This window comes from Podarcis muralis, chromosome 7 (assembly GCF_964188315.1).
Source record: "Podarcis muralis chromosome 7, rPodMur119.hap1.1, whole genome shotgun sequence".
NCBI lineage: Eukaryota > Metazoa > Chordata > Lepidosauria > Squamata > Lacertidae > Podarcis > Podarcis muralis.
In genome coordinates, this window is record NC_135661.1 from 1,379,628 (window position 1) to 1,394,129 (window position 14,502).

The 14,502-nt window shown below is 49.8% G+C and overlaps 2 protein-coding genes across 2 annotated transcripts in view; one reads left to right on the plus strand and one right to left on the minus strand.

Annotated features, from left to right (window-relative positions):
* LOC114590399 (methylenetetrahydrofolate reductase (NADPH)-like) overlaps nt 1-14,502 on the plus strand; it is a 256,188-nt gene that overhangs the window by 24,787 nt on the left and 216,899 nt on the right. The window lies entirely within an intron of this gene.
* Nucleotides 8,798-13,857, minus strand: LOC114590524 (maestro heat-like repeat family member 5). The gene is made up of 15 exons (XM_077930911.1): nt 13,673-13,857; nt 12,458-12,599; nt 12,262-12,380; nt 11,999-12,148; nt 11,654-11,796; nt 11,386-11,500; nt 11,138-11,274; nt 10,846-10,965; nt 10,600-10,714; nt 10,144-10,332; nt 9,885-10,049; nt 9,554-9,715; nt 9,341-9,445; nt 9,117-9,222; nt 8,798-8,868 (listed from the first exon to the last, which is right to left on the minus strand). The coding sequence occupies exons 1-15, from the start codon at nt 13,760-13,762 to the stop codon at nt 8,798-8,800; spliced, it is 1,929 nt and encodes a 642-aa protein (XP_077787037.1). The 5' UTR covers nt 13,763-13,857.

A 14,502-nucleotide genomic window follows, 5' to 3' on the forward strand; every position in this document is an offset into this window, starting at 1 on the left:
CACAGCAGGTTGAGCTCCCACTGCTAGGTCCCTGCTCCTGCCAACCTAGCAGTTCGAAAGCACCTCAAAGTGCAAGTAGATAAATAGGTACTGCTCCGGCGGGAAGGTAAATGGCGTTTCTGTGCGCTGCTCTGGTTCACCAGAAGCGGCTTAGTCATGCTGGCCACATGACCCGGAAGCTGTACACCGGCTCCCTTGGCCAGTAAAGCGAGATGAGCGCCACAACCCCAGAGTCGGCCACGACTGGACCTAATGGTCAGGGGTCCCTTTACCTTTAATATTTTGCTGGAAGCCGCCCAGATTGGTGGGGTATAAATAATAAATTATTATTATTATTATTATTATTATTATTATTATTATTATTATTATTATTATTGCTGCTACTGCTGCTGCTGCTGCTGTGAAAACTGCAGGGCAGCAAATACTGGCCTCCCTTGCAAGGCTCTTGTGAAGAATGCAGAACAGCATCATGCAGGGCTAACATTTATTTTTTTAAAAAAATATTTTTTTAATCTGTAGCAATAATACAAAACAGAGACATTGACCTACCTCTCAAGGTTGCTGTGAAAGCTGCAGGGCAGCAAACCCTGGCCTCCCTTGCAAGGCTCTTGTGAAGATACCGTAACCTGCAAAATAAGACATTAACTGAGGGTGGGTAGGGTGGGAGAAGCTCTGGAGCCAAGTGAGGATTCCCAGGTAAGATCCTCCCTCTATTGTGTGGGCAGGTAATCCCTCCCCTACCTGGTCTGGTCTCCTTGGCAACGCTTCCCCCAGGTGGGATTGGACAACTGACTGAGGTAGGCGGAGACCTCCAGGTATCCCACCTGAGGGAAGGCAAAGCCAAGCCTATGCTGTTGGAGCCGCTCCAGATCTAGGGGCTGCATGCGTCCAGGCAAAGGGCGCCCCCCGTTTTAAGCGGGGAGCGGTCATTGTATTAGGTATGGAACCATCCCAAAGCAGTTGGAAAAGGTCCAGGCGGGTTCCAACTTGCACAGACCACTTGGAACTGGCCCATACTGGTTGGAACAGGTCTAGACTGGTTTGAACCAGACCAAGTCGGCTGAAACAGATCCAAGCCGGTTGGAACCGGTCTAGGCCAGTTTGAACTGGTCTAGGCCGGTTTCTGCCAGTCCAAGCCGGTTTGAATTGGTCGAGGCAGTTTTGTACCGGTTTAGGCCGGTTTGAAGAGTTCCAAGTGGGTTGGAACTGGCCCAGACAGGTTGGAGCAGGTGCAGGTCATTTGAAACTGGCCCAAGCTGGTTACAACAGGTCCAGGCTAGTTGGAACAGGTCTATGTCACTTGGAACCAGCCCAGACCTGTAGGAATCATTTCATACCAGTTGGATCCAGCCCAAGCCAGTTGGAACCAGCCCAAACCAGTTGGGAAAGGTCCAGGCGGAATCCAACTTTCCCAGACTGGTTGGAACCAGCTCAGACTGGTTGGAAGAGGTCTAGACTGGTTTGAACCAGTCCAAGCCGATTTGTGCTGGTTGAAGCCGGTTTGAACTGGTCTAGGCTGTTTTGAACTGGTCAAATTCAGTTTCAAATGACCTGCACCTGCTCCAACTGGTCTGGACCTGTTCCAACCCGTCTGGGCCAGTTCCAACCTACTTGGAACTGCTCAAACTAGCTTGGGTCGTTTAAAACCGGCCTAGACCTGTTCAAACCGGCCAAGACCGGTTTAAACTGGCTTGTACTGGCGTAAACCTGCCTAGACCGGTTCCAACTGGCCTAGACCGGTTCCAACCGGCTTCGACCTGTTTCAACCGACTTGGACCGGTTCAAACCAGCCTAGACCTGTTCCAACCAGTCTTAGCCAGTTCCTACCAGTCTGGGGCAGTTCAAACTGGTGTGGGCAAGTTGGAACCTGCATGGAATTTTCCCAACTGGTTTCAGCTGGTTCAAACTGGATTGGACCGGTTCCAACCTGTCTAAACCAGTTCCAACCGGTTTGGACCTGTACCACCCGGCTTGGACCGGTTCAAACCAGCCTAGACCTGTTCAAACTAGTCTGAGCCAGCAATAAAACCCTTTCTGCAACCCCAAGAGTGCCAGATTGGAGGGAGGACCTTCACTCACCAGTTTCTTTATGTACCAGAATGTCCAATTCCCCTTTTGGGACGTGATTTTCTATCTAAAATTCAAGCTCAAATAGCCTTCATGCCTAAAGGGGCAGAATTGAAATTACCACCAATTGTAGTAGCTCTAAAGCCAGGTGCAAGCAGAACTGTGCATGCGTCAGCGTGGGTAGATGCACACCCGTCTCGCTCTTGGGACTTTACTAATTAAAAGCCTGAAAAACAAATAACTCTCTGCAAACTGATAGCTGAGATAACTGACCCAAAACTGGGCTTAGGTACAAGTCCTGGAGTTTTTTTCCTCGGTTTTTTATTTTTTTATTTTTTCCCCTTTTTTGTTTTTTTGTTTTTGTTTTTGTTTTTTTGTTTTTTTTATTTATTTCAAGTAATTACACTACCCATTAGGAAAATATGGTTCAAAACATGGAATAAGGTATTTAAAAATTGGATAATGGACTAGCCTTTATCACTTTGCTAGTGGAGGGTGTATGCAAAGCCCTGCAGATACAATGGAAACTGCACACTGCCTACCGACCACAGAGTTCCGGCAAGGCGGAAAGAATGAACTGGACCCTTAAATGATAGCTGGCCAAATTGTGCCAGGAAACTCATGGCAATTGGGTGGACTTTCTACCCGTAGCCTTGCTCAGGATCAGATGTGCACTCAACAAGAGGCTAAAGCTCTCTCCCTTTGAGCTTTTGTATGGAAGACCTCCTCCACTTACCGTATTTTTCGTCCCATAGGACGCTCCGACCCATAGGACGCACCATTTTTTTTTGGGGGGGGGAATAAAGGAAAATTGTTTTTCCTTTATTTCCCCCCCAAAACGAGGTCGGGGAACAGTGGGATGGTGGCGCTGCGCCTCCCCGCTGTCCTTCGAGCTTGTGGGGCTGGCCGATGTCTGCCCAGCGCGAGGGGCGCTCTGCTTCAGGGCGCCCCACGCGCAGGGCGGCAGGTTGCGGACACCTGCGCGGAGCACGGGGCGCCCTTCGGAGGATGCCCCGTGCTTCGCGCAGGTGTCCGCAAGCCTTGCGCGCCTGGGGGAACTCCCCTGGGCACGCAAGGCTTGCGGGCGGCAACCTGCAGCGCGGAGCATGGGGCGTCCTACGGATGGAGCCCCGTGCTCCGCGCTGCAGGCTCCCGCCTCTGCAAGCCTTGCACGCCTAGGGGAACTCCCCCCGGGCGTGCAAGGCTTGCGGATAGCTTCCTGGAGCCTGGAGAGCGAGAGGTGTCGGTGCGCACCAACGCCTCTCGCTCTCCAGGCTTCAGCGAAACCCTGCATACGCCCTATAGGACGCACACACATTTCCCCTTCATTTTTGGAGGGGGAAAAGTGTGTCCCATAGGGCGAAAAATACGGTACCACAGAAATAAGAGCAGACTTAGTACAAACGGGAGGACAGAGTACATCAGAACAAATCCAGTCTCTCTCTCGTGTCCAGTCTCTCTCTCTCTCTCAACGGAAGGTTGGCTCACTCTCCAGGTATGCTGTCGTCTTGGTTACCTCCAGTTCTTCTTACAGTAATAATAACTGTTCTCCTTCTTATCTTCTTTTACTACCCAGGAGGAATTGTTGATATCCTTGTGCTCCTTGAACCCAAAGAAAATGTTTTTGTAAAGAATGCTAAGCAGATGTTTCAAATATATGGAGAAAATGTCACCCTTTATTATGAACACCCTAGAAAGGTAGCTGACATGTCCCTCATCCCAAGACTAATCAGGGACCCTGACATTGTCTTGGCAGGCCTGCTGTATAATCAAAGTGGCCTTTTCGCGACACCTCCTTCTGAAATGAATGATACCTCCTACCGATATTTCCGGTTCTCCAGAACCACCCAGGGCTTGTGCTTTTGTTGTTATGCCTCTGGATCATGGAACACCAAATGCAAAGGTTGGCCGCATGTCCAGCACCACCAACATAAAGGTTGGCTGGGAAATTACACACAGTGCACTGCTAAGTTTTGGTTGTGGGGTTGCTTCAACGCCTCTTACCAAAGCAACACCACATCCTCAGATCTGTATCCATACTTTCCCCAATATACAGTCAACTTCACCGGACAGGGATCCATCTGTTCTGGCTGGCTGATCAAGGACCCCAATCTTTGGTTCTTGTATAATGGACTAACCACTGATTACCACCCTGGTAATTATCAGTGTGTGGGAATGCGTGCCTTTACTTTCCCTGTGACTGTGGAGGCTTTTCTTCCTCTACCCTCTCTTAGAAACAGAAAGAGGAGTGAAGTCCAAGGGGAACAGTGCAGTGATGAGATTTTCCTGGCCCGCTCTGTGGGTGCTGTTGGTGGAGGCTTCGTTAGCATCCTCACCATCGGCATACATCCGGGAGTTGTGGCTGAACAAAATCGTGAAGCACTATTTGCCCTAACATGCAGGTTGGAGAAAACCATCAATGCCACTACACATATCCTCCCACAGTTGCAGTCCGAGATTGAGGATTTGAACCAGATAGCAGCAGCTAATAGACTTGCTCTTGACTATCTCCTTGCCAAATCAGGAGGTTTTTGTAAAATAGTCCCGGAAGGCAACTGCAGAGTGAAGTTTCATGACCTCAACAACACTATTGAGGATGAGTTGCCAAAATTACAGGCCCTTATAAATGATAACCAACCCAGTCAGAATCCTTGGGAATGGATGTGGTCTTGGATCCCAGGAGTAGGATGGTTACATAGCCTTTTGACTGCCATTGCGGTAGGAGGATTAGTCTTCTTAATACTTCTTTGCATCACCCCTTGCTGCATATCTCTAGTCAGAGGAATGGTGGCCCAAAGCATTAAGAATCTCACTGAAACCCACACCATGGCCATATACCGAGCCCTGCCCCCCCCCCCGGCAGAAGAAGAGCATGAGTATGCTTGACTAATTCATGAAATGCCCCCTGAAGAGATCCCCTTGAGAGACACAGTTGTCTATACCGGGGTTCAACATGAGAGTCAAGCTGGAGAAACAACTGTGACTTGTTTCTAAGCTTGAAAGGGGGGAATGTGGCAAGGCCACCTGGAAGAGTTTTACCTTTACCTTTTATGTATAACCATAAATACTGATAATAATGCTTAAATTGTTAAGGCTAGAAGTGCCTAAAATCTTAAGAATCAAAATTTTATGCTTGCAACATACGCTTCTGGTTTCTTGTTGAATGATTTTTTAAAAACCTTAATGATTTCTTCATGAACTTTGTTCCAAAAGCTTTTTATCTCCTTACACCCCACCATGTATGGTACATTGTTCCTATCTCGGTGTTACATCTCCAGCACACATTGGTTTTTTGCTTATAGATTTTTGGCGATTCCATGGGGCAGGGGTTAGGTACCACCGGTAGATCATTTTCATTAGATTCTCCCTTGTTGTATAACATGCTGTGAACTTGATGTCAAATTTCCACAGCTAACATTATGTTGTGGCCAAAATCCTGCGCCCACTTTATCATAACGTCCTTTAGCATCTCATCCTTGAGTTCCCATTCCAAAAGTAGATCATACATCCTAGATAGGGTCTTTTTATTCATTTGTACTAATTCCTTTTGTAAGAATGACTTCTTTTCTCCAAAACCAATTTTCTTATCCTGATTAAATATATGCACTATTTGGTGATATTGAATCCAGCCGTTACAATACTGTTTAATTTCTTCATACAATTTGATTTTTAATTGGCCCTGTTCTACCTTTATTAATTGTTGGTAAGTTGCCCAATTTGTGCCCATGTTTGTCTTTTTTACCGTTATCATCTCCACTGGGGATGCCCACCAGGGTATTTTGGGCTCTAATAGTCTGTAGTACTTATCCCAGACCTTGTATAATGAAATTCTTACTACAGTGGTGCCCCGCAAGACGAAATTAATTCGTTCCGCAAGTTTTGTCGTCTAGCGAATTTTTCGTCTTGCGAATCACGAAATCCCATAGGAATGCATTGAAAATCAATTAATGCGTTCCTATGGTCAAAAAAAGTCCAAACAAAGCCAAATTTGGTACAACAACAGTTTATTAACTGCTCTTTAAAGTCACACATACTGTAAAGAGCAGTTCAAAAATTGAAGGGAAAATAAATTAACTTTATAAACATGACAGAAAAACATTTAAAAATCAACAAAGTGTACAGTACATTTTCTAAGACTCTGGGGGACCACTCGAAGAAGGCTCCTCTTCCACTCTTTGCTTCTTGCTCAAGAACCTGTCCATAGTCTGCTGCTTCATCCGCCTTTTCAGCACCTCCCTGAAAGGCGAAATGACCCTCGTATCAAAAAAGTTCCCAACGTCATGTGCCACGTGCACTCCTCCAGAACAGCTGGGCGGTTCTTCACGATCCTGGTGACTCCCTTGGCTGCATCAGTCGCCAGGATCTTCTTCCTCATCTTCAGGATGGTCCCGATGGTTGATGGATTCCTCCCGTACTCCCTGGCGATGTCCGTCACACGCATTCCGCCGTCGTGCTTCCGGATGATCTCCTTCTTCATTTCCAGCGTCACCTTCTCCTTCTTCCTCTCGCCGGCCACCGCAGCAGCAGTCTTCTTGGGTCCCATGGCAGCACAGCTCTTACCTTCGTAAACTCAGAAAAAGAGAAAAAAATCAGTGATGTGCTTCAAATCCAAAAAATTCAAAAGCACCCAGCCACCCACCACACAGAAATTAAAACCCAGAACCAAGGCCTTGAATCCCAAACACCCCAACCCAAAATCCAAAATCCAAAGCCCCCCCAAAAGTTTTAAAAGTTTAACTTGCCAAATGGATGCAAGAGAAGTTCTGGAAAAGCTTCAACAATCAATCACCGAAGTCTTCAGAAACCTCAAATGACTGCAAAATAAGTTTTGGAAAAGCTTCAAAAATCACCAATGTCTTCAAAAACCTCAACTGCTCCCACAGACACCCACCCACCCACCACACAGAAATTGCAAACCCCTCCCTAACTGCTCCCCCAGCCCCTCCCCAACTGCTGCAAACCCCTCCGCAACTGCTCCCCCAGCCCCTCCCCAACTGCTGCAAACCCCTCCCCAACTGCTCCCCCACCCAGACAAAAAAAAATTTCAAAAAATAACAACATGGCCCAATGGTCCCAGATTCCTGCAGAAACCTCCCCAACTGTTCCCCCAGCCAGCCAGCACTCAGAAATTCAAACTCAGGAAAAAAAATTTGAAAAAAAAAACAACATGGCCCAATGGTCACAGAAAATCATAAAAATTCCAAAAAAAGCCCCACAAGCTCCCAGATTATCGCAACCCCCCCCCCCACAACACCAAGTCCTTGAACCCCAAACACCCCAACCCAAAATCCAAACCCCCCCAAAAAAGTTTTAAAAGTTTAACTTACCAAATGGTAAGTTTTGGAAAAGCTTCAAAAGTGAGCAAAGTCTGAGAAAAGGCTACCAAACCACGTGCTAACAGTTGCTCCTCAAAGTCAAGTCGCAACTGCAGCTGTTCAAGCTAAGCACCCTTTGTTTTAACGGTTTTTAGACAAAGGAAACAAAGTCGCGAGACGTTTTCGTCTTGCGAAGCAAGCCCATAGGGAAAATCGTCTTGCGAGGCAACTCGAAAACGGAAAAACCTTTCGTCTAGCGAGTTTTTTGTCTTGCGAGGCATTCGTCTTGCGAGGTACCACTGTATATGATTTTAAAAGTCCTTATGCACTGCCACTTTGTTGTATGTTAGGTAGGCGTGCCATCCAAACCTCGTATTCCAACCTTCTAAATCTAATATATCAGCCTTCTTCAAGAAGGTGGGGTTGTTTTAAATGGTTGTTAAATGTGTTACGTTGATTTAGATTTTGTATTTGTGGGCTGGAGTGTTGTTTCAGGGCTCTTGTATTGTTTATTAGTGTGCATACATTGGTCTTGTGGCTATTTTTAGTATGTTTTTATTTAATTTATATTATGTTCTGATATTTTTATTATGAATTTTGTGCAGTGATTATTCTTATTATTTATTTTGTGCTTCGTATACTTGGTGTTGTGAACCACCCTGAGATTCAAAATCAATAAAATCAACAATCAAAAACAACATCAACAAGAAACACAACAACAAAAAGGTTTCCTACCGCTGTGTACGGAGGGTCGTGAGGGCAGCACCACTCCTCTTGGTCGATCCTGGTGGCGTTGATGTTCCTGGCGCTGGTCCAGACTGGATCCTGCGGAGAGCAGAAGATGGTATCTCTGCAGCACAACTCTGGTGTCCACGTTGCCTTGGCCTGGCGCTACTCCGGATGTTCTGTCAGGAGGAGAAAGGGGCTCGTTGAGAAACGTCCCATCCAAACAGCCCACCAGATGTCCCAATAGCCCACCAGATGCCTCACTCACCTGGCATGCAGCTCAGGAAGTCCTGTGGGTAAGGTTCCCTGTGAACGCAGTGGAGCAGCCTCCTCAAAAAGCGCTGGACCCTGCCTTTCTTCCGATGTCTATAGGCCCGCTGCATGATGTTCAGGCAGCTCCTCCCTGTCTGCCTAAGCTCTTCTTCCTCGTGCTGCTGCATCTCCTCCAGCCCTGAGTGGCAAGGGAGAAAGGTTGAGCAAGGTAGAGATGCACAGGAAAAGAGCCACCCATCAACAATATGAAAACAGCCGTCGGCTGTGTTTGTGTGTAAGAGAGAGCAGTGAAGTCACATTCCAATTCTCTTTGCATGTTCATCTTGTGGCACCTCTGCCTGAACATACATCTGAGAATTTGCCTTCCCCTGAAGACCTTTCTCAGCAGAAGCATCCCTCCCTGCCCTCCGTACGTCTCACTCACATGTTCCATAGGATGCCATGTCTTGATTGCGGATGAAACTGGCATCCCGGAAAGCCAGATGACCTAGAGAGAGAGGGGGGGGGCAAGAAAAGGGACGTCATCTGGGTGCAAAGCAAGCGGAGACAGAGGCAGCTCGGCAGGAGGACAGGTATGCTCTAGAGGCCTCCACCCTCACGGAGCACTCAGAGCAAGATCTGGGCACAGATGGAGGCCTACCTAGCAGGTGGCCTGGGGACATGTCCATCCTCCCTGCCATTGTTACCAAGACGTTTCTGTCCATCCCTACCAGGGAAGAACGTTGCTTGACTTACCCAGAAGCAGAGCTGCCACCCTGGAGACTGCTGGCAGCCTGTTGGCAGACGGCTGCGTACATGATAAGGCAGCACTCCGAAGGATGCCCTTGCTGAAGGTCTTGCTCTGTGGGCAAAGACAAAGGAGAAGTGGCATCAGAGAGGCTTGAGAGCGCAGCAGAAGAGCCTTGCACTCCCAAAGACATGCCTGGGCAAAGCTGCCAACAAAGGCAGAGGGACCTTACCAGATGCTTGGCAGCCTGGTGGAGAGCAAAGTGGAGGCTAAATTTGTTGGAATGAGCCCACCACTTGACTTCTGGGGCTAGATGGGAAAGAGCCTTCCTTGCGGCCTGCAACACAAGAAGAGAAGAGGGTTACAAATTGCGGTACATAGTCTCAGAAGCTCCTGAGAACAATCCCTCCCTCCTACTGCATAAGTCCACCTCTTTGGCCCTCACCTTGGCCACTTCAAGGTCCTCGTCTTCGAGGTGAATGAGGACCACAACCAGTTCGTGAATGGCTTCCTTTTCTGTTGTTGTAATGGGAAGTCTTTGGTCTCTCGCCCAGCCCCGAAGCAGCCCCAGATGTTCGATGGCTGATGCCCGGACGGAGGCTTCCTCCTATAGGCAGAAAATATCAGAGGTTGTGTTTCTCATCAGATCACTTTCCAGAGGAACACCCTCCTGAAGCCAGAACATCTCCGCTGCATGCCAGTCTAAACCCCACCCTTCCTCTTCCAAAGCATTCCTCCTCCACTGGGTGTGGTGTCATGTTTCCCCTCATACTCACATGGGCAGCCAGGCCGCAGTAGGTTGCCGCCAGCATCTCCAGGTCTTTCTCTCCCAGCTCCCTGGAATGGTAGGCTTGGTCTACCAGCTCTATCAACTCTGGGAGGACCTCAGCTTCTACATCAGAGAGGGAATCCAGCAGCAAGAGCCGCAGAAGCGCAGGGTCCTACACAAAAGAGAGAATCTTTTCAAAGGTCTGAAAGGCCTCACGCCTTTTAGCACAGGCCCTTCAGTATTGTGCCAGCAAAAGAGTGCTGGGCCATGATTAGAATCAAGATCTGTAACCCCCCCCCCCTCCTCTGAGCATCACTTGCCATGTCAGAGTCCAGAAGCAGGGATATCCCTCTGACACTGAGCTTCCGGACTTCCAGGCAGTCGTGTTCCAGCCAGTTGAGGAGCTGCTCCAGTGTATCTTCACAGGGATAGACCTCCAGACGGCAGCTGAGCAGCTAAAGAGGCCCAAAGAGAAAGAAACCCTTCAGGGATAAGAGGCTGAGGCAGGTTCTCCTTTTGCCCACCATTTGCAATTCTGCACAGAGCAAGCCCACTGAAGTGAATGGACCAAAGTTTGCCATGTACATCAAATCCAATGGGTCTACTCTGAGGAGCACTAAAACAGGCAACAGTCCTTAGGCTCAAAGTAGCCCAACACTCGGCAGAAACCAAGCCAGGGCCTCCTTGCTGCACCCATTTCCTCCCGCGTCAGTCCCCCTCACCTCGATGTAGATAGCTGCCGCGACTTGTGGCATCCCGGCAAAATCCTGGTCCTCGAGAGCAGCGATGATGCTTTCCACCATGGGAGGGATCCACCAGCTTCGCTTTCCGACGGCTCTGAAATGGAGAAGGAGATCTTGGTAAGGAAGGGAAAGACACCGCAGGAAGCAAACGGGCACAGTCCGATCCTGTGCCTTCAGCTCCGTTTGCCAGACCACTGGGGAAGGTCACCGCGTTCTTCCTCTTACCTCACCATGGCAGACAACCCCTGGCTGAAAGTCTCCCGGCAGAAAAGTTGGTCAACGATGGCCGCCTCCACTTGCTCTCCAGTGGTGCCAAGAAGGAGGTGCAGAACTTCCTTAGCCCCTCTGGAACCAAAGCAAGGCCAGTTTTACCAGGAGGGTCATTGGCACACACGCACATTCCTTCCCCAGCAGCCGCCTGAAGGAGAGCCTCCCTTGGAAAACCAAGCTGGACTGGAAACCCCCCGAGGCTGAAGGGGAAAGGACTCCATTGGTCCCTTTGCAACACACTACTCACCCGAGGAATTCCTGATAGTAGTGGAAGTTGACAACCATCCCCAGGAGAGCGATCAGCAGCTGTGGGAAGTTCCGGCGCACAGCTGCCTTGTAGTCCTCCATCCTGAGGATGGCGTGCAACAGGCTGCTGAGATGTTGCTGGAAGAGAGAGGGGTGCAAGTCACTTTCTCTGCTTTTCTGCAGAATACAGGAACCTCTCGATATTACCCTGGGAAGAAGGAAGCCAGGAAGCAGGTGGTTGGTCCTTACCACTTGGGTGGCAGATTCCGCCAAGGGGCTTTGGTCAAGCTGCTCGGCCATGAGATGGATCAGCTTTTCTGGATCGGCCGATGGTAAAACCTCCTTCCATATTCTCTCGCAGTCTCTGTGAATGCAAAAACAAGAGCAATGGTCAGATTCAAGTCTTCTGCTTGCTGCCATGCTCCAGAGAGAGGAAATGGCAGCAAGGGCTTTCTGAGCAAGCCCTGCAGCTTGCCAACCTCCCCCTTAGCCCAGTAGAACCTGGAGGGCTCCATACCCGAAGGGAAACTGGAGTAGATACTGCACCACTTTCTCCAGGTGGTGGTGCGCCAAGATGGAGAAAGCGAAGACGGCCATGTTCCTGCCTTGCACTGTCGGCCCCTGGCTGATCCTATAGAAGGCCTCCAGCAGCACCTCCACCTGTCAGAGAAAAGGAGAGGGTTGCTTGGAGAGTACAAGGAAGCGGGGCTGTCTCCATCCCTCATTGAAAGAGGGACCCTTGACCTGTGCCACCACAGCCTCTTCCTTCCAAGGTACCACTCAGGGTCCTGGGGAGTATTGGTTGCCTCCCCTACACCAAAGCGGAGAATCTTCTTCTCTCCTACCTTTGAAGACGCCTTACCTTCACTTTTGTGCCGCCAAACTGCTTGATGAAATCTTGCAGCAGGTGGGAGATGTCCAAGGGGTCGAAGCTGCTCTCAAGAACCAGGTCTCTGGCCAGGAAGCACATGGCCTCCAAGAGCTGCTCCGCAGGGAGAAAGGCGCCAAAGACCTGAAGCGAGAGAGGAAGGTCAGAGATGCCCACAGGGCAGGGCTGGGGAGCAGAAAGCCCAGGTGCTGCCTCTGCGGAACCCAGAACATGTGGCTTGAGAGACAGCGACTTACCCTGACAAGAGAGTAACAGTTATTCACGAACAGCCCAGGAACCGGTCCTCCGGTGGATTCGAGGACCTGCTCAGCTCCGATGATGAGCATTTGGTTCCTTAACGTTCCTGCCAGTGTCTCTGCAAAGGAAAGCCAAAGGGTTAGTTTGGGTCTTGCTCACCCCACCCCATGCTGGGATGCATTCTTCCAGTCTTACCTTCGTTGTGCCGCAGGATGGGCAGAAGATGGCAGAGAGCCTCTGCTGCCCGCTGCCTGCTCTCCGGGTCCGGATCCAATGCACAAAGGCAGGAAATCGCCACCAGTTGGCCATAGGAGCATGCATGAATCACTGCCGATGGCTGAGAAGAAACCCAGAGAAGGGACTGATCACCATTTTTCCCTATAACATTTTTATTCCAAACATTCCAAAACATTTAGCATCCTAAACCTAAACCCTCTTTTCCTAATGTTTGCTTTTTTTCTTCTTTTCTCAGCCACTTTACTCACTATGGCCCAGCTCTGTTCTCCAAATTGAGTATGTGCTGGGATGCCTGATCGTCCCTTGGGCACCTTGCAGGATGGGCCTAGAAGCAGCAGCCGGAAGGCCTTGACAGCCCTGCATGGTTGCAATGCTTCCCTTCAGTAAAGCCACTTCTGAGCTGGAGAGGAGGTGGGGTTGTGGGCTTCATGCCCTCCCCCCACGTACTCGGGGGCTGGCTTGCAGCCCCCGCGAGAGCAGGGAATCCTCGGGCGCGTCATCTCCCTTGCCAGCCAATCGGCTGGCCTGGGAGGCGTGGCCAGCGCTATTTAGGGCCGGCGCGGCTGAGGATTTCCCTCTTTCTCCCAGCGCCCCAGCTGCTCCGGTTTCCCCACCCTTTAGGTTTGGCTCTTTGACATTGCTATGGACTTCGGTTGGTCGCCGTCAAGGGGCCTGGCAGGAATTTTTTCCACTTGGCAAATTGGCACCAGCCTTTTGGCTTTTTGCCTACCTCGTAGCAAATCGTCACAACTTCCTCGGCATTGGCGGTTAGGCATTGGTAAGGGTATTGTTATGCAGATGAGTGGGGGGGGGTGGAGGAAGCGCCATCACCTTCCCCCATATCGAAGGGTAGTCCGGTAAAGGATTCCGTGGGGCGTTGCCCTGTCCGAAGCCTATGGAGGTGTGGGCCTAAGGCATGCCCCCGAGCGGTGACCCTGGGGGAGCTCCTAGTTGATGTACATCAGCAGGACTCCCCCTACTGGTGGTTAACCCTTGCCGGTCTTCTAGCAATCAGGCTGAAGCCGGTTAGTCGATAGGACCAATGCCTAAGCCAATACCACTCAATTCCTGTAATCAATAAAGTTGTGGCCTAATTTTGCCCATTAACCTAAAATACTGGTGTCCTGTGTCTTTATTTCCGTGGGGGAGGCGGGAACTCGCCACGCAACTCACATGTTCCTGGATCTTCTGCAGGAAGGCGCAAAGATCTCGGAGCGCCTTCCTTCGGATCATCCCACTCTTTATTCTTGCGACGAAATCCATAAGTCTGTTGTTCAGCTGCTCTCTGCTGCCGCTTTCAGGAGGAAGATCAGCCGCATCCAGAGAAGCTGTGGTTGGGATGCTGAGGGGAGACAGGAGTAGCACTTTTGTCAAAAGGGTTTATTGCCTCCCATCCTTCAAAGACCCCAAGCACCACCACCATAGAAATGGACCGGGTTTTTTTTTAAAAAGCAATTGATTATGGGGGAGGGGATTAGCACAGGATTACCTTGGAGGAAGATCCTCCCCATCTTCCAGGCCGATTTCCGATATTTGATCTTCATCAAAATCAATTCCCTGTCCATGAGAAAAGAGAAACAGGAACATCAGAATGTGAAGAATGGATCAGACCCATTCATGTTTTTGTGCTCATCAGGAAATCACAGACGAGGTAGGTTGGGAAACAAACTGAAAATCTCTGGCCTCCATTTCCTTAGAGACCTTATTCATCCTTCTATTCATTGAAGCCTTCGGTTAAGAGTTTGGGTGTAATCCTTGACACCTCCCTTTCCATGGAGACGCAGGTTACAATAGCCAAGGTGACATTTTTCCACCTTCGCTTACCTTTCCCGCCCCAACCTGGCCACAGTGATCCATGCGATAGTCACCTCCAGGCTTGACTACTGTAATTCGCTCTACGCGGGGCTGCCCTTGAAGCTGTCCCAGAAACTCCAGCGGGTGCAGAATGCTGCAGCGAGGCTCCTCACGGGGTCTCTGCCATGGGAGCATATTCACCCAGTGCT

What these genes read in the sequence shown, in the direction of transcription:
- LOC114590524 (XM_077930911.1), bottom strand. Translation starts at nt 13,762, where the DNA reads ATGGATTTCGTCGCAAGAATAAAGAGTGGGATGATCCGAAGGAAGGCG. An exon ending in TGCAGAAGATCCAGGAACAT is followed by an intron (nt 12,600 to 13,672) that starts GTGAGTTGCGTG and finishes GTTTCTTCTCAG; the next exon opens with CCATCGGCAGTGATTCATGC. An exon ending in CTACTCCAGTTTCCCTTCGG is followed by an intron (nt 11,501 to 11,653) that starts GTATGGAGCCCT and finishes TTGCATTCACAG; the next exon opens with AGACTGCGAGAGAATATGGA.